We start from the raw sequence: 27,110 nt of genomic DNA, 5'->3' as shown, positions 1-27,110 counted from the left end.
TGTTTTGAAACGCTGCACCGGAAGAGCTGGTCCTGTGCTAGCTAACGGAACACGACTCCGCGCTGAAGATGGCAGGCGGCTCCCTGTCAACAGTCTAGTTATCGCCGAAACGAAACGTCTCCGTGTCTCCGCGTCGTCTTCTCACACCAGGTACGAGCTGTCACGTCGGTTACTTTCACGGGAAATGAACGATTCCCTCCGGCGGACGACGGGAGCTAATGAGTTAGCGGGCTGCTGTTAGCATTAGTAACGTCACTTGATGCTAAAGCTCACGGTCGGCGAGCGAAGTTGCCCCAGCTGGTGGAACTTCACACTTTCTGTGAGAGATTCACAATTCAAAACATCCCCATTATCCTTATGGTGAATAATACCGACACAATATCGCAGTGGAACGTGGTGTTTGAAGTTGTCTTGACGTCTAATCTCCTGTTGGCTAGCCCCGATGCTAACATGCACAGCTACATGTTGTATGGGGCAGCTGGCTTCACGTTGCAGGTAGCAGCGGGGGAACATGTCGCCTCTCCAACTTTATGTGGATTCTCTGAGTCTCTCTCCATAATCTGACTTCACCCGTGTCATCCCACCCGAGCCGCCCGCAGCACCGGAGCTAACCTGTGTACTTGTTCTGTTGCACAGAGGCAGGTTTAGTGAGGCTTACAAGTGGCCGAGTTACGGAAGGGATTTTCTGTTATGGAAGGTACTCGGTGGTGTCTTGACGTAGTTGGGACACAAATCACTGCTTGAGGTCGCAGAGTTTTGTCTGAACGATAGCATTTCCAATCTTCGTTTAGCAGACATGGCAACAGAGGTGTCATGTTTACAGCGAGTGATTCTAGAGCAAGATAAACCCAGTGAATTAAGTCATGCTGCCTTTTAGTGGGAGATATGTCAAATATATGTGCACAATAAGTTTATTTAATTCATGCACGATAGCAAACTCATCTGAAATACGATTGTGGATTCATAATTTAAGGCTGTAGAGACACTAATTCACTGTAAAGGCAAATACAGCCCCTTGTTTTTGTTGGGTTTACTTCTTAATCCATAGTTGCATTGTAGGTAAAGCCAGGCTATTATGGTTTACCTGAGCAGCCTACACAACCGCTCACTCTTTAAATAGTTCACCTGCATGAAGTGTCCGATTGTTAACATTTACTCTCCCTGGTTGCAGTTGTCGCAGGTGCAGCCGAACAAGGCTGCAGTGTTATGGATGAACCATGAAGTCCCAACTGCAAGTCACGGGTAAGTTGTTGTTATTGTAAAATTGTGATAAAGTTGCAGTTGTGAGGGTCGTTAGATTTTTGTTTTGGGACCTTTCAGACTGCGGTTAGTGTTGGGGCAAAGGTAGATGTGTGGGCTGCATGCCAGTCACAGATCAGTCACTAACAGTGGAGATGTATGTATGTCTGACTGTCTGGAGCTGTGTAGTGCAGGGGAGTGTCTGTTTCGGGCCTGTATGAGTGCGTCACTGGGATGTGTAGCAACAATTATCAGTATCACCAGCACCAACCTTTCATTCCACTAGTGTGTTTCCTCTAGAGAGCGAATGATGTGTTGTTACTTTCTGTTGGCAACGGTTTGTGTGTTAACAACAAGCAAATCAAAAGCAGCTACGGATATGATCTATTGGACTGAATGTCAGACAAACTTTCTTGGCAGCTAATCATTGCCCTTTGATAGTAGCTGCCAAAGTTGGATAAGATTTTGTAGTAAAAGCAGTTTCAGAGAGATGTCACTGACTGTTGTTGTGTTCAGTGGATATCACAATAAGTTTTGATTTGTATATACTTATACATTAATGGATTTAGCTGATGGAGGATCTCTTTAATGCAACATAAACAACAGTCCTTCACTGAATCCTAACTTCATATAGAGTAAAAAGTTTTAATACATGCTGCTGTTTTCTTTCTAGTGCTTTCAGCCAGGCTGAAGGAAAACAAAAAGAACTGGTTTGGCCCCAGTCCTTATGTTGAGGTAGCTGTGGACGGCCAGTCAAAGAAGACAGAGAAGGTCAACAACACGCACAGTCCCAAATGGAAGCAGGCTCTCACAGTGTAAGTTAGACTCTCGTTATTCTGATCAGAAGCAGTTCAACAAATGGCTCATAGACCATAATGGAAATGTTAATTGTAAATAAAAAATGTAAATGACCAATATCGGATATATCTTCATTAAAATAACAAATTTAATCTACACAGTTCTTCTGCTTTGCAAGTAAAATGTCGCAAAATAATTTGTGTTAAGTAAATCACTTCACTATCTTCATATCTTAAATTTTGTCTGTTGTTCCTACCTGTGAATGTTGAAATTGTTTTATGGTTCTACTGAAAAGATATTCCATTGCAATGATTACCAATTCAAATATATAGGATAAGTTCTAGCCCTTTCCCGTGGACCTACTCAGATTGATTTCAACAAAGCTATTTGACATCGAGCAGTTATGCAGTACATCCTTAATCTGGTTCTCGGCTGCAGACCCATTTCATCTTCTCACTTTTCTACAGAATTGTGACTCCGGTCAGCAAACTGATCTTCCGTGTTTGGAGCCACCAGACACTGAAGGCTGATATCCTGCTGGGGATGGCCACACTGGAAATCCTTGAGTCCCTCAGGAGTAATGAAATGAAATGTGAGTTCACACTACTTTCTATGGGCTGTTCTAATTGTATCTTCATTTGTTTTCTTTCTAAAAGTCATTCAAATATATTTAAAGCTTTTCACTAACATTTACACTTTTTGACATTCGACAACTAGGATCTTATCCTGCTCTCTGGATATATTGTGCTTTGTTTGTAGTTACTAGAATGAGAAATATTGCTGAAGAAGTAGAGTATGGTATTATGAGTTCCAGGCTCAGGGGGAGGTTGATTCCCATTGAACATTATGAGGTCATTAGGAATGAGCTCCCACTGCAGGCTTATATATTTCAGGATAATAACAAGTTATATCCCTTGTAATCTCACCTTCAATATTCGTTTTGTGCGTCCATGTCTATCAGCAGGATGTTATATTTGGCAGATGTTGTGCACATTTCGGACATGTAATATGTAAGAGTGCATATCAGCTGGTATTTGTTATGGGAATGCTTTATTGGGCTTTGCTAAGCACAACAACCTTAACTGAGATAGAGGCCTCACCTAAGTTAATGACATCCTCTGTGCTCCGACTGTGTTTATAACTCACTAAAATGGCTCCCCTTGAGACCTGGTCAGCACCCACAAACATGTGACATGAGTGTTGTTCATATTGACACCCTTGCGTCATGTGATTTAAAGTGCTTGGAGCTGACACTGCCATCTTTACAGTCCCATACTCCCAGAGGGCCGAACATAGTGTCAGGAGGAAGTGCATGAATACATGGGACATTGTGTCTAGTTCAGTGCAACCCTAGAAAGTGTTTTTATTGCATTTCTTCTGCTACTGAGTGATGAGTTCATGTGTTCAACATGTCGTCCCCATCCCAGTGTGCGAGGTGGTGCAGACACTGCAGCTGTACTCCGACAGGGACCCCAAGGATGTCGTAGGTGACCTGTCGGTCTGTCTGGACGGCATGCAGGTGGATGCTGAGACCTTGGCCCAAGCAGAGACAGAACATGGTAAGAAAACTCATACAGAGGTAAACACGAGGTCGACCAGAGTTACAATCCAAAGCCATTTAATTTACAGGTCTACAGTAAGATTCTTCCTTTGTCATTTGTAATCAGTTTTACAGTCATCAACTTTTGCTGAAATAAAACCCAAAACATTTAATTCTTACACTGATGACAAAAGTACTTAATAGGCAACTGTTGATCCTATTTAATGGGTGAATGTAAATCTTCTGAGTTTAATGTCATGCTGTGTAGCTTTCTGTTGTGGCCATGGAATCTATAGTTGGTGCTAGTTTTTCTAGTAATATGGCCATTTAGAAGACCTCTAGTCATGCAGTCTTTGCTTGTGCACACTGAACCTAACCAGAAGGCATGTTGCCGTCCCAGTGTGTGAGTTTAGATGACATACTCATGCTATGTAATCAGAGGTGCGATATGTAACATTGTTTGCATACATTTCAGTGGCTTTCTTTTTCTATGTCGTTCTAGCTGCTGTTCAAAATGGAACTGCGAGACAAAATGGAGACACTGGAAACAGGTTTAATAGACTTTTACTTCTAGACTCATACATGGCTTTTTGTGCATATAATTGGTTTAGTGGTTTGGTAATAGAAAAGCATATACGAGTCATGAATCGCATTTAACTTTTGGTTAAAAAACGTACGACGTGACGTAAGTGGTAATAGTTGCATTTTGATCTCCAGGTCAAGCAGAGACACGTCCCCTTCCAGTGGCTCTGAGGACTGGGTAATAGTACCAAATGGTCAGGCTGTCAATGGAACTGCTTCTCCACCGCGGTCACCAGGGGGCTCCACTGGCTCGCGTCCTCCCCGACCAAACCGACCTCCTCCTCCAACGCCTCGCAGACCTGCAGCCTCACCAAGTAGGAAACGCTTTAGATATCAAAGAGACATTAGGGACTTTCCAATTTATTGCCTAATTCATTTAACATTCTAGTTATAAAACATAACATTCTTTTCACTTTCTCACATACTCTGGATCATCTTTTTTATACAGAAACAAATTGTGTTAATCCTGCAATCAGAGAAGAAACAAATTAATTCATACACTTACTTGTTCTCTCCTCTGCCCTTGCCCCCGCTCCTCTCCACAGCCTCTTCCAGCAGTTCCTCCCCCAGTGAGCTGAGTGAAGCCCCACCCTCTGATGGCTCCTCTCAGGTGTCTGCCAGTGTAGGTTCAGATCAGCAGGATGACTCGGGGGCAGCGACTGCAAGTTCCCCACCAACAGCCTCTGGTCCCAAACCAGAGGCTACAGTGCCAGCTGCCGTTGCTGCTGCAACTCCAAGAGTCACACCCATCAGCAACGGTCCCTTGGCACCAGGGTAAAGAGACACTTGCTTGTTTTTCAGAATGAATAGATAGGGCTGTTCAATCAGTAGACACCCTTTATGGTTTTATGATTCTTGCGTATGTGGTAAAAGACGTTAGTGGTTTTAGTGTGTTGTTGGGACCAGCAAATTATGGTTTATGATCTGTGGACCAGCATGGTTTAATGATCTGTCATCCTTCTCACACCATAACCACATCCAAGTGACAGAAGTAGCCACACCTATATGTATATGTCCCTCTCCTGTTCAGAATAAGCCAGTTCTGAGTGACATTCACACTCCTCCATGTTTCTTTGTGTTGAGTTGATGAAAATTCCCTGCCTGCATCTGTGTCAAGTCGAGAACATAAAGTCTCAACCAAATGATAAAAATAAAACCTTTTTAAATTGAGAGATTTGCCACACACTTAAATAAACGACACTTATGTCCTATTTTCCTGTTCAGTTATAGACTATATTTGTTTGCTGTTGGTTTCCTTTCTAAACCTGTTTATTTTTTCGATTTGGGTTTTTGTTTGTTTGTATTCATGGAGGTGGGAGCAAAGGGTGGACCAAAACGGTCGAATGTACTATGTGGATCACATTGAGAAGAGGACAACCTGGGAGAGACCTGACCCTCTGCCTTCAGGGTACAACCTATCTTTCATACCATCAATACTCATGTGATTGTTGCTGTTTTAGTGTGTAGACATATTACAATTAAATAATCTACAGACATTTTTTAACATTTCTTAACATTAGAAGGGTTAGGGTTAGGGTTAGGCTTAGTGTCGGTGATGTAGTCGCAGTTCTTGAACAGAATGTATTTCTGTATCAGGTTGGTGCATTTGCCATTTGGTCAACATTCTCAGCACTGACTTCTTTTTGTTAACCTTTTCCTGTAGGTGGGAGCGCAGGGTGGACCCGATGGGTAGAGTGTACTACGTCGACCACATAACCAGAACCACAACGTGGCAACGTCCCACACAGGAGTCAGTGCGTAACTATGAGGAGTGGCAGAACCAGCGCAGCCAGCTGCAGGGAGCCATGCAGCAGTTTAACCAGAGGTTCATTTATGGGGTGAGAACAGTCACAATCTTAATCAAACATTTGTTCACGTTTTTTTCATTAAGAAAATTCTGTGATTATTTGAGAATTTAGTTTGATCCTCACTTTTCACACTTTAAGAGAAGCTCATAGGTTCTGCACAAATAACCCAGATTTACAACCATTACAAAGAGTGTCGTTATCCTCCACATATCCTCTCGGGGTCCTACAAAATAGCACCACGGCCCTCTTAAGAGTATATTAGATTAAGAGCAACTGCCTCATACAAATTGGTAAATGCAGTTGTTTCGTTTCGTCCTAATCAACATGTGTCACGTTTTCTTTCTTGTTCAGCTCCAAGAGCAGTTGGCAAATACAGCCAATAAAGAGTTTGACCCACTGGGACCTCTGCCACACGGTTGGGGTAAATAACACTGAATGATACACATTTAGGTGTTGTCACTGAAATGTAAAAAAGGACGTTTTAGTAGATATGTTTTAAAGTAAATGAATACTAAAGAAAATATGTAATTCTTTTTTCTTTTTCATGTCAGAAAAGAGAACGGACACCAATGGCAGAGTGTATTTTGTTCATCATACAACTCGGATGACACAGTGGGAGGACCCCAGGAGGCAAGGGTGAGCGTGTGTGTGCTTAATGTGTGTGTGTGCATCTTGACAATGACACACTAATGAAAAATTTTTCTACCGTTTAAGTGTTATGTAATATTTACAATAAGGATAAATACCTAAACTGCACTTTTGCCTCATTGCCTGTGAGAGGCGCTAATATGTCAACAACTCGGCGTCTGTGTTCATGATGCAGCTCAGAGAAGAGAATCTGTTTTAGCGTGTCCAATGTTCTTAGTGACAGATATCTACTCTACTCAGTTATTTTTTTTCGACCATGAGAATTTGGCCGGATGAGAACATATCAACCCACCAGGTGAACCTGAACGCGCTTGTGTCCAGTAGTTGGGCACAAACACGTTCAAGTAATTTGGCATTTATGATGATTCAAAATGTTGAAGGTTGAAGATGACCACAAGCGTTTTCTACAAAAATGACTGCTGTTAATCATCGTGTTAATTTCTCTAAACTGTTCCTACAATGAATCATTAGAAAACTGTTACAAAGGAGGAAGTAAATGGTGCAAAATGTAAAGAGCCTCTGACTAAACACTGTTTACTTTACCAGACAATGAGTGCTACGTAATATAAAGGAATCCTTTAGTTTCTATTAAATATCTTAAGGGCGTCTTTTTTAAATCTTTCTTAGTTTATATTCATTAAAATAAGGTGTAAATCTGAGGATTATATTTTCTGGATTCTGTTTTTCAAATGGAAATTTAGGTATTAGTACAAGATTTTGAATTATATTGAATAAAATATATATTGACAAATTCCAAGGTATTTGTTTTAAGTAACAGATAATATTTTATATATAGCAAACTATTATTCCAATGTGAAGATATTTTTGGTCTTACTAACTTGTGTAGTATTTGTCTTGTTTACTAGGACGCTTTTATTTGTATTAATTTCCCCAGTCACTTGTAATGTCACACAGTTGGTTTTATGTTTATTCCATCTTGTATTGTTCAGGCTGCTGAATGATAAACCTCTGCCAGAGGCTTGGGAGATGAGGTTCACTGTGGATGGTATTCCGTACTTTGTGGATCACAACAGACGAACCACAACCTACATCGATCCACGCACTGGGAAATCTTCACTGTAAGTTATCTGGTGTAAAGCTGTTTTCTCTGTGTATCTTTATATAAATAAGCTTGAGCCCTATAGTCATAGAACTATGTAATTGAGATATTGACCATGGTCTGCATTACACAGGGTAAATAATTAAACAAGAGTAGATAAAGATTTGTATTAGTTCATGTTTAAATGCATTTAAATTCGATCAATGTTTTGTCAGCTGATCCTCATGATGATCATTTGTGGTCAGTGTAAACCTGAAAAAGCCTTAACAGAGAATCCTGACACAGCAACAGAAGGGCATAAACCCATATACAGCACATTATTTAAATGTATTTGTTTCCCTGTGATCTTTTCCACAGTGAGAATGGGCCACAGATAACCTATGTCAGGGACTTTAAAGCCAAAGTGCAATACTTCAGGTTCTGGTGTCAGGTACGTGCACGACTGCTGCTTACATCCTTCATCTCTGATGATCAAGTTGTTGGTTCTCAAAATAACTTTAAACAACTTACTTAAGTTAAAAATGTTGAAAATGTACCTTAAAAGAATAGCTTCAAATCTTTCTGATGAAAGGCTAACTTCAGTAAGGAGAACGGTGCCTCTTTCATATCCACCTTGCAACCTGAATGACTGTTGTTGTGATACACAACTGGGACGCTGAGCCGTTGATCAGTTTAAAAAAGACTAGAAGTTACTAGAAACTAGTTGGCTGCAGAGGTCGCTGTTGCTCAGCAAAATGTACACTTTTGTTTACTATAATTTATATGTATTGATATGATATATTGTATTTATCCACTAGTTCTTGAATATGAGATAACATAATGTACGTAACCAGTTTGCTGGTGCACTAAGTCTACACGTTATCTAAAATGTAAGTATTTAAATATATTTCATGTTTTCATTCCCTTTCAGCAAATGTCAATGGCTCAGCACATCAAGATTACCGTCAGCAGGAAAACCTTGTTTGAGGATTCCTTTCAACAGGTGATGATATGAAAACACTTTCTCCTGCCTCTGTTTTCCTGTTTCACATCACTGTCCTGTCAGCTCCTGGTGTGGAACTGTTTAAATCCTCTCTCTGCATTCACAGATCATGAGCTTTCACCCTCAAGATCTGAGGCGGAGACTCTGGATCATTTTCCCCGGAGAGGAGGGCTTGGACTATGGTGGTGTGGCAAGGTGAGTTCCACTGAATTTTGCCTTGAGTTCCATTGGATTGTGACTCATAAGGTGTGTTTTGTCATCATGTGTGACTTCTTAGGATGCCACCCTGATGGTATCTATGATGATCTGCAAGATTTTCAAACCAACTCACCCTAACTTCTTTTTTTCCTCTGCGGTTCTATCTTTTTCAGGGAATGGTTTTTCTTGCTGTCTCATGAGGTTCTGAACCCCATGTACTGTTTGTTTGAGTATGCTGGCAAGGACAACTACTGTCTGCAGATCAACCCTGCCTCTTACATCAACCCTGATCACCTGAAGTACTTCAAGTTCATAGGACGCTTCATTGCCATGGTAAATTAACTATTAGGCAACGTACTCCCAAGTGCACGTCAATATTTAGTCACAAGGTGATAATGACATGATTGGTCTTTCCCATGAAATACATCTCATCACTCCTTTGTTTTCCTTTTCAGGCTTTGTTCCACGGCAAGTTCATCGACACAGGATTCTCTCTGCCCTTCTACAAGCGCATCCTGAACAAAGCCCTAGCTCTCAAAGATCTCGAGTCCATAGATCCAGAGTTTTACAACTCCCTCATATGGATCAAGTAGGTCTGAGGAAACAAACTGTAATGTGCAAGTTAGTGGAGGGGGTAGCTTAAGGCCATGTGCATGATTGGTGGACATAAGGTCAGGCCAAACTGGGTTGTTGGTGATCTGCTTTGATGTAGATGTAGTTTATACCATATATTAAATGTACACATCAAGATATATTCCATTTTTAACTTGCTAATACTGATGACGTATCTCTGGCCTGCAGGGATAATAACATAGAGGAGTGTGCTCTGGAGATGTTCTTCTCAGTCGACAAGGAGATCCTGGGCGAGGTGACCACACATGAGCTGAAACCAGATGGAGGAAACATCCAAGTAACAGAGGAAAACAAGGAGGAATACATCAGGTACGGCTGCGTCCTTCTGCTCTCACCCACCAGCTGTCTCCATCCTGCTCGGCCACATTCACTTTTTCTAGTGCCGTCACAGTTCTTCTTCGCTCTGTGTGCGTTTAATGTGTTGACCTTCATATCTTTGTCTTCAGGTTGGTGGCAGAGTGGCGGCTGTCCAGAGGTGTGGAGGAGCAGACTCAGGCGTTCTTTGAGGGCTTCAATGAAGTCCTGCCCCAGCAATATCTTCAGTACTTTGATGCTAAAGAGTTGGAGGTACTATTCTATCCAACCTTTATTAAAACTGGAAAGTATTTGGGCTACTTGGGTCCTTTGAAAAAAAAAAACACTTTATTACATCCAATAAAGACGTTGCTTCCCTCTTGCCTGTAGGTGATGCTGTGTGGAATGCAGGAGATCGACCTGGTGGACTGGCAGCGAAGCACAATCTACAGGCACTATGCCCGAAGCAGCAAGCAGATCCTCTGGTTCTGGCAGGTTGGTACATACTTAATGTCCTGTTGCACAGACCCACACTGCAATGGTCAAGTCAAACCGTAAAATCCATTTCTATTACAGATTTATCCCTTCTCATAATAGTAGTTTGGGGATATCCTAATAGCCATGACTAAAAAAATGACTGTCAATCTCCAGCGACTCCAAAAATTTACAAATATTTTGATTAAAATAAAGAAATAACATGGATTGTCGGAGTAACATCAAATAATCTGTTGACAGTTTGTGAAGGAGATGGACAATGAGAAGAGGATGAGACTGCTGCAGTTTGTCACGGGAACCTGCCGCCTTCCTGTTGGTGGCTTCTCTGACCTGCTGGGTAACCAAAATATAAACACACACACACACACTTACAGACAGACACACGGATTGTACAGTATATTATTTAATTGTCTTTATGATTATTAATTTATACAGGAAGCAACGGTCCCCAAAAGTTCTGCATTGAGAAAGTGGGCAAAGACAACTGGCTTCCACGAAGCCACACATGGTAAGACCTGCACCTGCTGCCACACACGTCCTTCTACTTCTCATGTTGGGTGAAACACCTGATCCAAACAGACCTGATGACCAAACCCTCTGAGTCACTTCTCATTCAACTCACTCTCAAGCCTTCCTTTGTTGTTGATCTTTAATTAGGAATTTGAAGTTGAAGCATGTAAGAATGCAGTTTTTCTATCCCAATTTAGAATGGTGTTTGTTTAGTGAATGCTTTTATGAAGCATCATACATAATTAATGCAGTAATTTCAGTGGGTTTAGTATCCAGGTCATTTTATTGTGGCAACATTGAACAGGGAGGAAGGTCAAAGCCTTTTTGATCATCAGATAGTGTTTGTTTAAAACCAATTATAATGGTAATAATCTTTATGTAAAGTATGATCTTTGTTTCAAAATGTTAATACAACTCAACATGGTATTTATTTATATTGATTATCATTACATTGTTTTTGTTTCATGATTAGAGGTTACACATTGAATAAAAGATTTCTCTCTCATTTCTCCATGTAGCTTTAATCGTCTGGACCTCCCTCCTTACAAGAGCTACGAGCAGATGAAGGAGAAACTCATGTTCGCCATAGAAGAGACTGAAGGCTTTGGGCAGGAGTGATGCAATAAGTGCAGGAGCTGCAGGAAGGGCTGGAGGAGCAGAGGGTCTGGAGGAGCCATTTCAGACGAGAGCACTCTCCAACAGATTCCGCCTGCAGCCAGGAGCTGCTGATAACTGGTAGATGGATGTAACAAGTTTTTTATTTACGTCCACATCGCCACATGCAGCCACAGCAGATTCTGAGCTGTTCGGTGAGACAGTTTCACTTGAGTTTGCGTCACACAAGACCTAAAGTGAATCCTTCTCACCCTGTTTCACTTCTCATGCATCAGTTGCTCCCTAATCCAGAGGATCTTACTCATCCCTGTTCAGCCCATCATCAGGCGGTGGAAGAGAAGAGACGCCTTTCTCGCTCTGTCGTGTCTGCACTCGCTGCGCATTACGCAAGTGCAGTTTCTACATGTGCTACCCGTGAATCTCTGCAGTAGTCACTTCTTAGCAGCCGCCTGTTCGGGGTCTATGCAGAGCAGAACATTTCAGAGCAAAGAACCATACTTGTGTGTTTTGACTTGAAAATAAAAAGCTTCCTATCAGAAAGCGACGTAAAAGGCACATATATGGTTTGGGTTCTGTCAGACTCTGTTTTTAATTTTTCCTTTTTCAAAAGATGGATGGATGATTATTCTCCACGTGATTGGACTGACCCATAGCTCATGTGAAATTTCTTTTAACAACTTTTAAAATTATCATCATGCTATCTTAATTATTTTACAGGTTTAATTTGTTAACTTAATGATAATGAGATCAAACTTTGAACGTAGCTGAGCAGTAAGACCATTGTGATTGTTCTTAGGAAAGGTTGTATTTTTTATGTGCAATAGTTTTGTAGAAAACGTTTGCCAGTTATAGAGCCAAAAAGTGATTTGTTTCATCATTTTAATAACAATATTGAATTAAAAATCCCAATAACACATATGGTGAAACTACTACGGATGCGATTTGCTTTGATGAACTTTGCCTTCCCTAAGTCTGTGCTGTGTGTTATTACATCAGCCTGTTTGACCATAATAGAAACTCCCTTTATGAGTGCGGGAGTCTCTGGATAGTTCCGAGCTGGTACTGATGATGTGGGCACGTTAGGACAAATAAATAACGACATGCACCCACGGAATGGTAGCCAGTCTTCTGGAAGTTATCCAATACTAAGCATCATCATAGATCACTGATTCAGACACAGAAACTTGCACTCGTGAAGGGACTAAAGCAGTTTTTGTAAATATCCTTGCATATAGTTGACACAAGCAGCCGCCCCCCTTGAGTTGCAGGCTTACACTGATCAGTAGGATTTGAATTAATATAATAGTAATTATCCCTAGTTTTATAGGGTGTGAGGTATTAAGATTTGTACAGAGATAGATCATTTCGTGTGTCTTCACCAATGTCAAACCACAAAGTTTTCTTTTAGTTTCAGGAGTTTGATTTTGATTGAACGTCTATGGAATCGATCCACCAAAGGTTTTTTTTCCCCCATTAATTTTATGTGAACCATTTGACTTGTAAGTCATCGTGTAATTAACACCCTCTGAATTATAACATATTTAATACTGGTTGTATTTTACCCACTAAGTTTCTGTTATTTTTTTAAAAACGTATTTGTCCTTTTAGGCACTTTTAAAATAATCAGGTGTTTAAATTTCTTGACCTGCTTCATCACTGTGGATTTGAAAGATTTTCTTATGGGCCTATCACAATAATGGATCCGTATTCTTACACGATATTAACTTGTGTCCCTACTGTGTATTCATAGGTCTTGTTGGGTAATATGAATGGAGCCAAATTAATGAATTGTAATGTGATATTTTTTTAAACGCTAGTAAACCGCTCTGTATTGTGTATAGGTGGCGTGGTGCATCCTTACATGATGACATTTCTATATGTAACCCACATCTCTGAAAATTCATTGATACAATTTTAATTTCAGCAGCTTCCCTTCAGTTTCAAGCTAAATGCAAAAGGATTTTTTTTTTTTTTCATACCATTTCTTTTCATGAGGCTGATAGAAAATATGCTGGTTGTTCTTATACTGATTAAATCTCTCCCATCATTGAACTGGCAGGTGTTCTGACCCTCAGGAAAAAACAGTTTCGGCTTAAAAGTTAATTTGCGTCAGATGAGTCACATCACACCGCCTGATTCGTTCACTGGCGGCGATTCAATATTCAAACACACCTACAAACTGTGTGTGGCTACCAGAGTCCCGGCTTATAACGAGATTATTATCTTTAAAAAGAATCTGTGATTAAAAATGTTGAACTTGTTTCCAACTAGTGACGTAGCACCTTGACTTTCAAAACTGGCTGAATTAACCACTTCACTGTTTAATCACTGCTGTGTTTCCCACCATGTTGTTTTTAGTTGTGACGATTACATTGTAAATCATGTTGATAGTTTTTCTTTTCTTTCGAAGCTGAAGCTTTGTTTTGATAAGTGAAGGTCAGTGGTGGAATACTATTTATTTGGAGAATGGGTTTCATTTGACAATGAACTGGATTGATTGAGGAAAAAAACTGTAATAAAATTATATTAACACTGGGCTCCTGTAGGTGACTTGTCATGTGTACTAATTATTTTAAATGTTTCCACCTTAGTTGACTATATTACATGCAATTAAATACTATTGTGTGAATATTTCTTCTAAATAAAAACAAGGCAACAGCTTTTTTTCATATTGTTCTCTTGCAACATGAAAAAATATGCTTTCCCACCATTTGGAAAAAGGAAATGACAACAATACTCTGCACTTGCCTGTTGGTCTCCTTGAAAGAATGAATACAACTTCATGTATAAATCCTTAATTACTCCACTTGTACTGGGATTTACATGAGCCGCACCAGTTGTGACCACAAGAAATGATCATCAAAGCAAAAACTCTTCCTTAGACATAAACCATTTCTTCGTCCTATTCTATTCATATAGAATACTTTCACTCTGAAATTTTTCCCAAAGTGAACTCAAAGATGACTATGTATGCTAATAAATATTTTTAAATTATGTCTTGTGATTTCTAATGATTTTGTGTACAAATATTTAGGGCACTCATAATAACTTAATTTGTTTAGCACTTATCTAAACAAAGTAATTTGAAAAAATACATGGCATTAAAAAACGAATGAATAAAGAAGAAAGGGTAAGCAGATGTTAGGGAAGTATTGACTACAATTTTAAGTGTCAAATCATAACATGTGAAGTTTGAGATCTTAAACATTATAGAGAAACCAACAGATTCCACAATGAGCAGCAAGTCAATTAGTGGAAGAAACCTCCAGTAGATCCAGACTCAGGTTGTTGTAATAAAATGAAAGGTTCTGACATTTCTTCAACAACAATTTTCAATACTTTGCACATCAGAATGTATCTTTTGAAGCAGAAATCATATTATTGAATGTGATGCAAATATTATAGAAACGGCTCCCACCCAACCAGATGCTATAATCTCCAGTAAGTTTAACTGTCTGTTCAGAACTTTGCCTTCAGACCAAGTTGAATACAGAAACAGGCATACCACTTAAATACATCTACTCTGTATATCCGAAATATATTCTGTATTTCTATTCAAGACCGTTGAGCTTTTACTTTGTGGTGTTATACATTCACCTCAAATAGAGTATGTACTTCAAACGTGCAGGATCAGTAGCAGCTGCACACACCATCCAATCTTGGGAGTGTTTCAATTTCAGGCAAATGACTAATAAGGTTGATATCTGAAATAAGACATAAGACATCTTTTGTTTTTTGAAACACCTGCTAAGACTCTCGTAATCTGTTTTTAATCTCCCGTACAGTTCTCTGAAATGTGTCATAAAATGTGTCTGCACGTTGTCTCTTGGTCTCACATGTACATATCCACACATTCACATGCAATACGTGAATGACTAATGGATTTATGATGGATTGCTGGATAGCTGCACCACCAAACAAACATTAAGTAGTAACACCTCATAGAGATATTCCACCTTTATCTCATCAGTAAAGACAGAAATTGGAAATTATATTCTCAAACCATTTAAACTGTAAAAGTGTTCTCAAGTGTTGTGTTTTGATAAATGTGGAGTTATTTAAAATATGTTTAATATTCTAAAACAATCACAACATAAAACAAAATGTAATAATACAAAACAGTTTTAAACTCACTTTTAAATCTAGTTTTGTTTTAGCTGGATTTACACCGTAGGAACCTTCACCGCGGTGCAGCACCACGGACAACATTATCTGTGACCCTCGTGTGCCACACCGTGTCCTGTCCGTCAGAAACGATGGCGGCTGCCGGTTCGGACCTGGTGAGAACTCTGCTGTTCACCGTCAACAACCTGCTGCAGCAGGAGAAGCACAAAGCGGCTCTGGCTGTTCTGAAAGGATTCCGGAATGGAGTCGTGTGAGTGAACTCGTTATAAACAACAATAAGTTCAGTTCGGTAGAAAGTTAAATACAAACTCTGCAATGTGTCTGTGGACCAATCAGCTGCGAGCTTTCAGGGAACAGATTGTTGACTCTGCTCTTCATGACAGTTTGGTAACATTGTGTAAATGTGTGTATTTCTCAGGTATGGAGCTAAGATCCGAGCCCCTCACGCCCTGGTGATGACATTTCTCTTCAGAAGTGGCAGGTATGATTCACTATGTTTGTGAATCACAGTCTCTTATCAACACAACATGACTCTTATCAATGTGATCAATGCCCTAACTTTCCCTTATGATCATTAAAGTATCTATATAGCCTTTTATTGCTATTTATTTCACTGGTTAATATTTATTCCTTCTTTATTTTTACACTGCACATATTATATAATCTTATCTTATCTCTATCTTGATGTCCTTCGCTGACCACTCTTTGTTTGTTGACCTGTATCATATTAGATGTTGTGTGTGTGTGTGATCGTGAACAGGTTAAGCTTCTAAGCTGGCTCCCTCGGGATCAGTAAAGTTATCTGAATCTGAATCTGAACCTATGTGTATCTGCTCTTGCCGTCCATAGTTTGAAGGACAAGCTCAAAGCCATCTTGAAGGCCACCTACACGCATTCCCGTAACCTGGCGTGCTTCGTGTTCACATACAAAGGACTTCAGACCCTGCAGCAGAGGATCCAGGGGAAGAGTTTACAGTCCCACTCCTTTCTGGCAGCGTGTGTCGGCGGCTGGTTGGTGTTTGGCAACAACAACAGCATCAACAGCCAGGTTTGCCAGGCCTCTGGAAAAACACCCTCTGTTTCTGCAGAATCTCTCCAAATCAAAGTCTGTAACCGATTTATTCAATGTTCCTCAGATCAACATGTACCTGCTGTCCAGGATCTTGTTCGCCCTGTCTCGTCTGGCCGTGGAGAAGGGAATCGTGCCGCAGCCCAAGCGCGACCCCTTCCCGCTCTTTGCCACGCTGGTGTGGGGCATCGTCCTGTGGCTGTTTGAGTACCACCCGCACACCCTCCAGCCCTCGCTGCAGTCCTCCATGAACTACCTCTACCACGACAGCAACGTGTGGCATGACATCACAGACTTCCTCGTTTATAATAAACCCAGGACGGCGGCTTAAAAGTGAAACTAGCTTTTTATTTTGAATATGAAGAAGCCGGCTGCAGAACAGTACAAACCACTGTGCCATGAATAAATACAGGAAATTAGGAGCTGAGGAAATTCTTTCATAATTCAGAAGGAAACACAAGTTAAAAATTCATAATAGTAAGTGTGCAAGAAAGGATGCGTTGAGGACCCAGAAATGGAGAAGTAGATTAATAAATGAAAACAATCCAGAAAATAAACATAGATTAAAAGAATGTACCTGTAACATATAAGTCCTGAAGATAAGTCTAATCAGTAGATAGGACCACGACCTTTAAAAGTTTTTTAATAAGTAAGCAACCTTTTAAATAGATCTGAAATAAACTGGGCCAGTAGCAGTATAATAGATGAACTGTGTTTTCTCATTCTGCTCTTAGTCAACTCACACAAGCTGCTGTGTTATGAAGCAGTTGAGATGTATTTTTATCGGTGAGACCAGAAAGCTTCACAGTCCTGCAAGTATTGAAGATGTGCAGGAATGTTTCCGTATTGACTCTGACAGTCCTGCAGAATATAACATTCTCATGTGTACTTACTAGTACTAGTACTAATATTTCAGTGATGTGGAATGTTGCCTTTTTTCAATTATTCGTTGATTCTTGTTTTTGTATGATTGTGAGTTTTATGATTCGCCGACCTATTTATGTTCTTGTGTCATTGTTCATGATTCGTTTTGAGCCGAAGGTTGAGCTGAAACACGTCCGCACATTTACGTGTCTTTGATATCAGGCAGAACCAGCTTTACGTGTGGATGTCTTTGTCCCAAGCGTTTTCCCTGCGGCTGTTTGGTGGATTGTGTCAGTTTGTTTTTGACAAGTAGCCCAGATCCATAAATACAGCTGCTGCAGAATAAAAGGTAAAAGATGTGTAATGCATTATGTTGTAATATTATATAATATTTACATCATCGACCGATTTGCACAACAGAAGTTACGCAATACACAATAAATAAAAAACTTAAAATGATTGACTTTCTTTTTGAACAGAGGCTTTTTCAAGTTTAGCACTGAGCGTCTTTTTCTGCACAGTGTGCAGCTTGAAGGGACGACCGCCGGATGTACTGCATGCGAGCACATGACTCACATTTTGTGTGTTTGCTTTGTTGTGAGTCCTTGACTCTGCTGGAATGTTTGTTAAGACGTCAAGCTCCTCCCTGCTGCACCTCCACCAGAAATACTGGATACTTTTCTTATACATAAGCAAAGGTTTATGTTAGTTGCAAAGGGGAAGGTGTGTCCTCCAATGTTCAATGAGGGCTGAATAAACGTGTTGCAGTCACATGTCTTCAGTTTACGTCTGTTCAAAGGGTTTATCGTCACATCTGCAAATTCAACTATGTAAATTGACTGAACTGCAACTTACTTTCTAAAAATGTAATATTCTGAAATCCAAGGATCTATCTATACGTATATTAAGAAATCTTAAATTTAAAGGATTTACCTCATGTATAATGTTTTGGTGGTGCAAAGAGGAGCCCTGTTCAGAGTCAGCTGCGGGGGGGGGGGGGGGGGGGGGGGGGGCGACCATTCAACTCATGTGTCTGAGGATCAAAGTTATGCTGGGTATTCTAGATTAAGACTTAGTTCCAATTGGAGCTGGTGCAAATCATCAATTGTCAGGTGATCACCAAAGTCATACGGCTTCATTAACTAGGAACCAACTGTGTCTGGATGAAATTGACTGACAATCCATCCAATAGTTTTATATTTCAGTCTTTATCAAAGTGGTCTGACCGGCTGCTAGATCCTAAAAACCCTAAAATGACCCATAGACCAAATTGAAACTTTATTTATTGTATCTGTAGAATAGTTATATATTCCTATAAATCGTATGTATTCAAGTTCTTAATATACATTTCATTTAACTCTGATGATATGAAGACACCAGGTAGAAACCAGAAGATAGAGCAGGCAGCAGGTCCTGTCGTGACAATAACTCAATATTCATTCATCAAATACGCCTCTCCCACTTTATACTGTACATACCAGGCGTGATCAACGGGTGACTGGACATGATTCCACACAGAGGACACTGTACCGAGGTGGCAAGGCAATTAATGGAACAAGAGAACTCCTACACACACTGCTCTGGGGCAGAAGTCACTGTGTTTCAGTTTCAAGGGCTGTCGCTTCTGATTAAAGAGTGTGTGTGTGTGTGTGTGTGTGTGTGTGTGTGTAGAGAGAGAGCGAGAGAGGGAGAGACAGAAAGGTTAAGCCAACAAGATTGATCATGTCTATATTTCTGTTCTATGGAAAGAATCTCAAGTGATGCATCAATTCTCATTATCTTACCAATTGAGTGTAATTAGGAGTGATTACGTTTTGTCTGATGGTTTTGATCCATATTCCCATCAGAGATTTTGTAAAAGACAACATAAAACATCTGTTTATATAAAATCTACTGTAGATTTTGAGCTTCGGACTCTGTGTGACATGTTGCTTCTGTGATCTGACTCGACTTCTTTCACCGCTCACAACACAGACGTGTCCAGCAAACAAATGTAATCAACTCCAGGTCCCTGATCCTCCATTGAACTTGTTTGGCTGAGATTACTCACAGGAGGTCTGACTTTCTCCTGAACCTGTACAGTTCCACAGAAATCTACAAGGGGGGGTTGACTAATACTCTGAGAAAGTATAAGTGGCCCTACACAGTGAATGGATGTAAAATATTTCAAGTCAATTTATAGACAATAAGCAGTATGTATAGTTGAACTTTTATCAAACACTGAACTCAGTCTATAGAAAATTTTCTCATCCATTCAAAATTATGACGGATGAATAAACAACACACAGTTTGAAGTCACAGTAGAAACCCTCTTTGACCCCTGTGGCACTTTCACACATAATTTTGCAACAGCTCGTTCAGAACATGAAATCAAAATGTCAAACTGGGCAGGTCGGATTACTCACGATCAAGGACGTCCTTACGCATGAATCTGAACATCTGGAACGCACACTCAGAGGAGCGGTGTTCCACCGAGTGGCGCTTGTTTTGTTCCACATGCCTCCAGGGCCTTGGTTACAAATGCCTGGGGTGGGGCACGGCTTTATAAAGCTGCAGACGGCAGCTCCGGGGACACACACACTCAACCACTGCTCCGAAAGAGACACTGGCAAATGGAAGGTGAGATTCGACTCTCTTTTCCTCTGAGCATTTTTCCTCTTTTATTATTCAACTTATCCAACTTTTTTTATTCTTTCTAGTCATCTGTGATAGAGAGAAGTTTTTAAGTTGCGTGCCATTTGACTGACAAATGCATTTTTCTGGAGCAATTTCACCAATCGTCTTTCTTGATTTGCAGACTTTATCGTCAAAGATGTCGACATGGAGAGATCAGAAAACCTGGAGAGACACAGGACAGACGGCTTCAGCAGCTCCAAGTCCCTGGTGGTGCGGAGAGGAGCCCCGTTCAGGATCAGTCTGCAGCTGGGAGGCCGACCATTCAACCCCAAGACCGACTCTCTGAGGGTCAAAGTCATGCTGGGTAAACTAGACCTACATTGAATTCGGATTGGATTGCTGCTCTGTCTCTGTCTGGACTCATTAAACCTTCCTCTCTTTTCCCCTTCAGGCCACCTGTATGTGATAATGCCGGTCACTTTCTACGATAAGTTGTCCTCATCCAAGTGGAAAGCTCACATGGACCAGGACAGCCTGGACCCTCAGAGGGTCTCCATCTTCATCACCTCTCCTTCCTCGGCCTCAGTTGGACTCTACGGATTCCAGCTGTGTCTGTTCTCTCAGGGCAAAGAACAGGCGCGCACCTACGGCAAATTCATCCTGCTCTGCAATCCCTGGTGCCCTGGTAAGTGAAGGCATGAAAAAGTGTTTTGGATGGGTAGTTGCTGAAATCCCAATCTCCCTAACCCTTTAACCCTAACCCTAACCCTCCTATGTATTTATAAACTGCTGATTTAGAAGCCATTACCACCACCAAGCTATTTTTTTGTAACAATGCCACATTAGTGCAGCGGCAATCATCTAACAAAACCAGACATGTTTTTTATAGATATAGTTTAGTGCTGCACTGTGCAACTCGTTCAGTGATTCTAACCTGAGAGAAAGGGATAAAGATTTAAAATGTGAAATCACTACGATGAGCTGAACGTCTTGTTTATTTCCTGCAGAAGACTCGGTGTACATTCCCTTCGAGGACCAGAAAGAGGAATATGTCCAGAACGACTCCGGGCTGCTGTTTATGGGGACGACTATGAATGTTGTGTCGATGCCGTGGTCATTTGATCAGGTGTGGAAATATGACCTTTTCAACAGTTCTTCTTCTGTGTGAAAAAAAACTCCTAACATTCTTTTCTACTGACAACCCAGCACTCTATTATTGAATAATAACAAATGCCTGGGAATATTATTTAATTTGGTTTAGTCTTGGTTGGATTAAACTCCATCAGATTATAAGAGGGACTAAATAAGGGGTTGAATTGAATACACATTATAGGTAACACAAAATCACAAATCTTGACTTTTATCAGCAACAATACAAAAACATCCCTGAGGACAATAGGTTGTGTGAATTGTGTGAATTGTTTTGTTATTGATGCTGTGGTTTCTGGTTTCTTTATCTCAATAATAATTTCTTCTAAACCTGTTCGAAGCCATTCGTGTTTCGTAGTGAATTTAATGGAATCATTTCTCTCTTCCTCCCTGTGAAGTACGAGCCCGGGGTTCTGGAGGCGTGTCTGACTCTGCTGCAGGTCAGTCCCCAGCACCAGCACAACAGGAGAGGGGACTACCTGAAGAGGAACAACCCTGTGTACATCAGCCGGGTGGTGTCTGCCATGGTGAGGGAACAACTCAAACCTCCTCCTCCTGCTGCTGCTCTGCTTGATCAGAGTTTTGATTCACTTTGCGTGACAACATGAGAAATCTCTGCTGCTTATCAAAAACAAGTTAGGACCTGAGGTGGGACAGTGTTTTTGCCAGATTTTGAAGTTCTGGATCATTAGATGTCACACGCAGAGATGAGGCAATTACAGCAACACAACAGTCAGTGACAGTTGTTATTAAACTGCACTTGGCAATCTGAACAATTGTCAGATGTCAACAGTGTCAGATGTCAACAGTGTCAATGAGAGGTGCCCAGACTTGCTTTTCGATCTCATGGGAACTGAAAGTGCAGGAACAGGGTTAATGACACCGGTCTCCTCTGTCCCATGTTCAGATCAACTGTGAAGACGACCGCGGCGTCCTCAAAGGAAACTGGTCCGGGGACTTCAAGGATGGATTGAACCCGTCCATGTGGACTGGGAGCGGGGACATCCTGAGGCAGTGGGCCCAGTCAAGATGCTGCCCCGTCAAGTACGGACAGTGCTGGGTGTTTGCAGCCGTCATGTGCACAGGTAGTTACATCATCAAGAAAGTTCAGACGCTTGAAATGAAAACATCTGTCACGTCTGATGTCTCGCTTGGTCATTTATTTTTCCATTGTGCGATGCCAGTCATCAGTGTGTAACGTCTGGTTACATCTTTCAGTCATGAGAGTTCTTGGCATTCCTTGTCGCGTGGTGACAAACTTCAACTCCGCCCACGACACCAACGGCAACCTGGCGATCGAGGAGTACTACAGCGAGACGGGGGAGAAGCTGAAACACAGCAAGGACAGCATATGGTCAGTAAACAATCAGAACACAAAAATTACAAATAACAACAATAATGATAACAATTGAATGCTCAGTGGAATCTTCGTGTTCTCCGTCGTTGACAGGAACTTCCACGTCTGGGTGGAGTGCTGGATGAGTCGTCCGGACATTGGAGTTGATATGGACGGTTGGCAGGTTCTGGACCCGACTCCTCAGAACAGGAGTGGAGGTGTGTGGGAAACATTCTCGATCATATAACTTGAAATCACCAAACTGACCTCCATCTAACACAACCCTCTTGTTCTCTCCCCCCCCGCCGTCTATCCCATCGCCTCAGGAGTGTTCTGCTGCGGTCCATCTCCAGTCAAAGCGATCAAGGACCGGCGCATAGACCTGCTCTACGACGTCCCCTTCGTCTGCGCCGAGGTGAACGCCGACGTGCACACCATCATCGTGAGCCAGGGCCGGGTGGTGGGCATCAACAAGGACACGGAGAGGGTGGGAGCCCTCATCTGCACCAAAGCTGTTGGGTTCCCCAGAATCCAGAGAATCACAGGAGACTACAAATTAGTCAAAAGTAAGATCCAGACCCTTTTATAAATGCTACCGGTAGCTGATTTAGAGAAGTGGCCTCGTGTTCACTCCAAGCCATCGTTCCCACTCGGCTCTCATTAACTGTTTATCTTTACCAAACAGGTCCGACTTCGACCATCTCGTCCAGAAGCTCCAGGATATCAGACGACTCAACATTGAGGAGAGGTACGGTTCTATACGTTGCCTTGAGTTATCAGTTGTTGGAACACACGTGGTCTCACCCTCTGGATTCCTTCGCATTCATTCCACAGACTCTACCAGCGGAGTGTTCGTCTCCCTGAACCTGGACCAGGCTCCGGTGGCCGGAGAGCCGATCAGCTTCACCGTGAAAGTCATGAACAAGCAGCGCGTGGCCAAGACCATGACGATGCATCTCAACGCTCAGGCCAAAGAATACAACCACAGCCCCTCGGACACCTTCTGGCAAATGCAGGGCCTCATACAGCTGGCGCCCATGGAAGGTAGATCTACTTCTCCCTCGGCTATAAACTCAGATTTATCAATTCTGAAGCATTATCGTGCTTTTCAGAATTTATTATAAAATGGATTAGTGCCCGTTCTAAACCTGCCTGTTTGGAATGAGCTGTTCTCTTAGCCTGAGTTGATGCTCCGAAACAGTTCTACTACACACTCTCACTTTTCTATTCTTTATGTGCTGGACGTTGAGTGCAGAGCTTTTTTTTATAAACAGTCTATGCAAAACTTTGCGTTCATCCTACCTGGTTTATTTGCAGTGAAGGAGACATGTTCAAACTCGGCAATGCACTTTCTAGGGCGAGTTTATGATAGACGTGCTGAGTATGAAGTCGATGAGATCAACAGTTCACGTGATATACGTCCCTCAGGTGTTTGTGGAATTAGCAGATGATGAATTTCACTCACTCACCCTCTCCGCCCTCTCTTTGCAGTCAAGACTCTGAAGCATCAGATCCTCCCGGCCCAGTACGAGGACGTGGTGGGAGACAACCTCATCAACCTGGCAGTGGTCCTGGAGGACAGGGCCAGTGACAAGCGGGTTCTGGCCACAGAGGAGTTCAACATCTCCAGCCCACAGCTCAACATCCAGGTACTTTGAGGAGATTTTGGATTTGTTGCATTGTTGCATTACATTTAGATGTAAAATTCACTTATGTTAAGGGATTAAGAGAATACCACCAGTTATTTATTTAAGATTTCATTTCTCTCCAAGCAGCACAGCAAATAATTGATCAAACTTTCACGAGGTCTATAATGACTTTCAACAAAAACGTAATAAATATTAAATAAATAATACTAAGTAAAATGATAATGTTCATTCAAAATGCATCTAGAACATTAACTTAATTCATGTGATGGTGCAGGAGCGGAATAAAATGCATATTTTAGGTTTTAAAATTTGAAACCTGAAAAATTCTGTTTATACTAATATGTACTAATATACCTAATTATATATCTGCAATTAAGAAGTGTATCTAGTATTTACGTGAAATGTTCTTACTTTAAAGTAGGGTTAGGGTTAGGGTTAGGGTTAGTTAAGGTTACTTTAAGGGGATTCTCAAGCTTCACTAAAACACATGTGTCCAACAGATCTCAGATGAAGACTCCATTGTGCTGAACAGGGAGCACACGGCTGTGGTTTCCTTCACTAACCCATTTTCTCACATGGTGAGCGGAGTATTCACCATCGCCGGGGCCGGCCTCGTCCAGGGCAAGATTAACTTCAGGTAAGAATGAAGAGAGCTGGCTTGTGTGCGTTGAATGTTTACTGCTGTAGAAACAAATCACAAGTGGCCAAGAGAAAAAAAAAAGAGAATAATGGAAGGAACAGTTACCAAAAAGGAGTGTCACTGGGCAGAACTTGGCAGGACAGGCTGTCCATGCTGATGGAATTTGGGCGTGCTGTGTTGTTCTGCTTATGTGTTTGTTCAGTGTTCAGGCAGGCATGGCTGAAAGGTTTATCACTGATGAATCCAAATCCAGACCTATAATTATTGCAAGCATTGACGTTTTAAGAGCTGTGAAAACCTGACAGTTAGCTATTACAATGTTTGTGTGAAGTTTAACGATGGAGAATTTGTTTAACTTGCTGTAAGTCCAAACAGGTGAAAACAAATCAGGGAACAGAGGAACCAGTTTTGGCAGTTCCAAAGTAAAAGTGGTTAATGTTTCATCTTCTGTTTCTTCTTGCAGGATGCTGCCGCTGCGTCCAGGAGGAAAAGTGGAGCAACGCATCACATTCATCCCGAGCATGCTGGGAAGGAGGATGCTGCAGGCGAACCTGTCGCTGATCAACATCAACTCCACCATCAGGGGCTTCAAGATGGTCTCTGTCAACAGAGCTTAGATCAAATCTTGTGTTTGGGCCAAATTCATCACGGCTTTGTGCGTCAGAAACATCTCATCTAGTTTGTAACAAGCAAAACACACCTAGCTGCCGTCCTCATGCATTCGTGTTGCTGTGTATATATTGTGTGTTATTTATATTAATGATTTTGATACTTATTTATTTTTGTGCTTGAGCCAAGACAATCAACACTGCAAGTTGAAAAATCTGCATCTTTACTTGAAATTGAAAAAGATTAAGATTTAAATGTTAGTGTTTTAATGTTATATTGTACTTTTTACCAAAATAAAACAAAATGAATGTGTTTAAATACATGACGTGTGAAATGTTTTGTGTAGAAACCAAATATATAAATGGGAATTACTATTATTGTAGTTCTCTTTATGCCCTGAAGAGGGAGACTTTTACTCAAAAAAGAAAACGTTTTTCAAATCCTTTGATATAATGCAAATTATGATTATTAATCATTCACTCTTTTGTTTGTCTTATGTTTTATTTGTCTTTATATTGAGTGAATTCAAATGAAACTCAACTCGCCGTACCACCACAATACAATTAATTTATCTTTATTAATCTATTTTTCACTCTGTCAAAACAAAATCGACAATAAAGCTTTATATACAGATCATAGCTAAGCTGACAGGCAGTGTAATCGGCACATGCACGACCATACCAGTTCATCTATATTACAAACAGGTTATTGGGAAATTAAACAAGGACAGAAAAGAAGAATTAAAAACAGGAAGAAACATGTACAACCCAGAAAAGGAAGGATTTGAGCCTATGATACAGCATCTTCAAGACAACGTCCAAACATTTTTTACAAGAGCAGAGTTTTGGTCTTTGAAGGGGAAAGTTTTCCATGTAAAGCTCCCAAACTATATAACCAATTGAACCAATAATAAATAGCTCACATTTTAATGATAAAACACAGACTATTTTCAATAGCCTCTAACTATGAGGAGAATGTTATGTGATGTTTATCTACCTGACGTGAATAAAAAAAACGATTCTAAAACAATAGTGGATGTCAAATCTATCCCACAATTTTAAAATAGCGTTGGCCGAGTCACAACAAATATAAAAAAAGACACAGACAGTCTAACTCCATTCTGAACGGTTCATCCGTGCAGACATACTCACTCTGTTTTCATTAAAAAAGGATGTAAGAGTTAATTTTCAGTGCATTCTTTGTTGCCATAAACTTGACATGAACTGAATTATTAAAAAAAACTTTTCCTGGGGTTGGTTATGAAGCTTTGGTCCCTTTTCTTTTGGTACACTTGTCTTTTTGGTCCAGGTCTTCATGTTTATGAGTCGGACATAAACTGCAGCCTTGCTTCAAGATCCTCAGAGCTCCTCAGGCGTTGAAACTGTCCGCCTGGGGGCTCACTCCAAATAGCAAATACTGACTCTGAATCAGTCTCTGGGGGCACATTCCCCCCACCCTCCGGCTGCACTCAGGTACTCAGGAGCGTTTCATGTTTCAGATCGAAAAAAAGAAGTGGAGTTGGATAAATGGCGCCCTCTAGAGGTAGTCCAGCTCCAGTGCATGGCTCAGAGCTTCCAGATCGGGCCGACAGGACACCCTCCAGAACGGCATGTTCTTCTGAGGAAAACAAAAAAAGGAAATCCAACTTCAG

General features: G+C 41.0%; 4 protein-coding genes across 5 annotated transcripts in view; 3 read left to right on the top strand and 1 right to left on the bottom strand.

Moving 5' to 3' along the window:
• Window positions 1-17: 17 nt before the first annotated feature.
• On the top strand, window positions 18-13,947 carry itcha (itchy E3 ubiquitin protein ligase a). Its single transcript, XM_062406169.1, has 24 exons — window positions 18-150; window positions 1,172-1,242; window positions 1,913-2,054; window positions 2,505-2,629; window positions 3,465-3,596; window positions 4,080-4,128; window positions 4,295-4,473; window positions 4,705-4,933; window positions 5,472-5,567; window positions 5,823-5,997; window positions 6,319-6,388; window positions 6,519-6,603; window positions 7,566-7,694; window positions 8,033-8,105; window positions 8,586-8,657; window positions 8,764-8,852; window positions 9,029-9,188; window positions 9,311-9,444; window positions 9,657-9,797; window positions 9,935-10,055; window positions 10,173-10,277; window positions 10,518-10,614; window positions 10,713-10,785; window positions 11,306-13,947. The coding sequence occupies exons 2-24, from the start codon at window positions 1,218-1,220 to the stop codon at window positions 11,403-11,405; spliced, it is 2,601 nt and encodes an 866-aa protein (XP_062262153.1). The 5' UTR covers window positions 18-150; window positions 1,172-1,217; the 3' UTR covers window positions 11,406-13,947.
• Window positions 13,948-15,626: 1,679 nt separating this feature from the next.
• Window positions 15,627-17,920, top strand: pxmp4 (peroxisomal membrane protein 4). The gene is made up of 4 exons (XM_062406157.1): window positions 15,627-15,777; window positions 15,946-16,008; window positions 16,377-16,575; window positions 16,664-17,920. The coding sequence occupies exons 1-4, from the start codon at window positions 15,659-15,661 to the stop codon at window positions 16,925-16,927; spliced, it is 645 nt and encodes a 214-aa protein (XP_062262141.1). The 5' UTR covers window positions 15,627-15,658; the 3' UTR covers window positions 16,928-17,920.
• Window positions 17,921-19,952: 2,032 nt separating this feature from the next.
• tgm5l (transglutaminase 5, like) lies at window positions 19,953-25,779 on the top strand. The gene is made up of 14 exons (XM_062406126.1): window positions 19,953-20,079; window positions 20,258-20,440; window positions 20,528-20,761; window positions 21,084-21,202; window positions 21,624-21,752; window positions 22,133-22,310; window positions 22,444-22,579; window positions 22,676-22,779; window positions 22,888-23,127; window positions 23,247-23,309; window positions 23,396-23,605; window positions 24,053-24,210; window positions 24,711-24,847; window positions 25,314-25,779. Exons 1-14 carry the CDS (start codon window positions 20,073-20,075, stop codon window positions 25,465-25,467), a joined length of 2,052 nt encoding a protein of 683 aa, XP_062262110.1. The 5' UTR covers window positions 19,953-20,072; the 3' UTR covers window positions 25,468-25,779.
• Window positions 25,780-26,017: 238 nt separating this feature from the next.
• Window positions 26,018-27,110, bottom strand: part of eya2 (EYA transcriptional coactivator and phosphatase 2) — a 28,287-nt gene continuing 27,194 nt past the window's right edge. For both annotated transcript variants that reach the window (XM_062406137.1, XM_062406144.1), the window contains exon 16: window positions 26,018-27,076. In XM_062406137.1, coding sequence (XP_062262121.1) covers window positions 26,996-27,076 — 81 coding nt within the window. In that variant the 3' untranslated portion in view covers window positions 26,018-26,995. The remainder of the gene's footprint in view (window positions 27,077-27,110) is intronic.

The sequence above is a fragment of the Platichthys flesus genome, chromosome 2, assembly GCF_949316205.1.
Source record: "Platichthys flesus chromosome 2, fPlaFle2.1, whole genome shotgun sequence".
In the NCBI taxonomy this organism is placed as follows: domain Eukaryota; kingdom Metazoa; phylum Chordata; class Actinopteri; order Pleuronectiformes; family Pleuronectidae; genus Platichthys; species Platichthys flesus.
The sequence above is the reverse complement of the archived record's forward strand: the minus strand, read 5'-3'. Positions and strand labels throughout refer to the sequence as shown.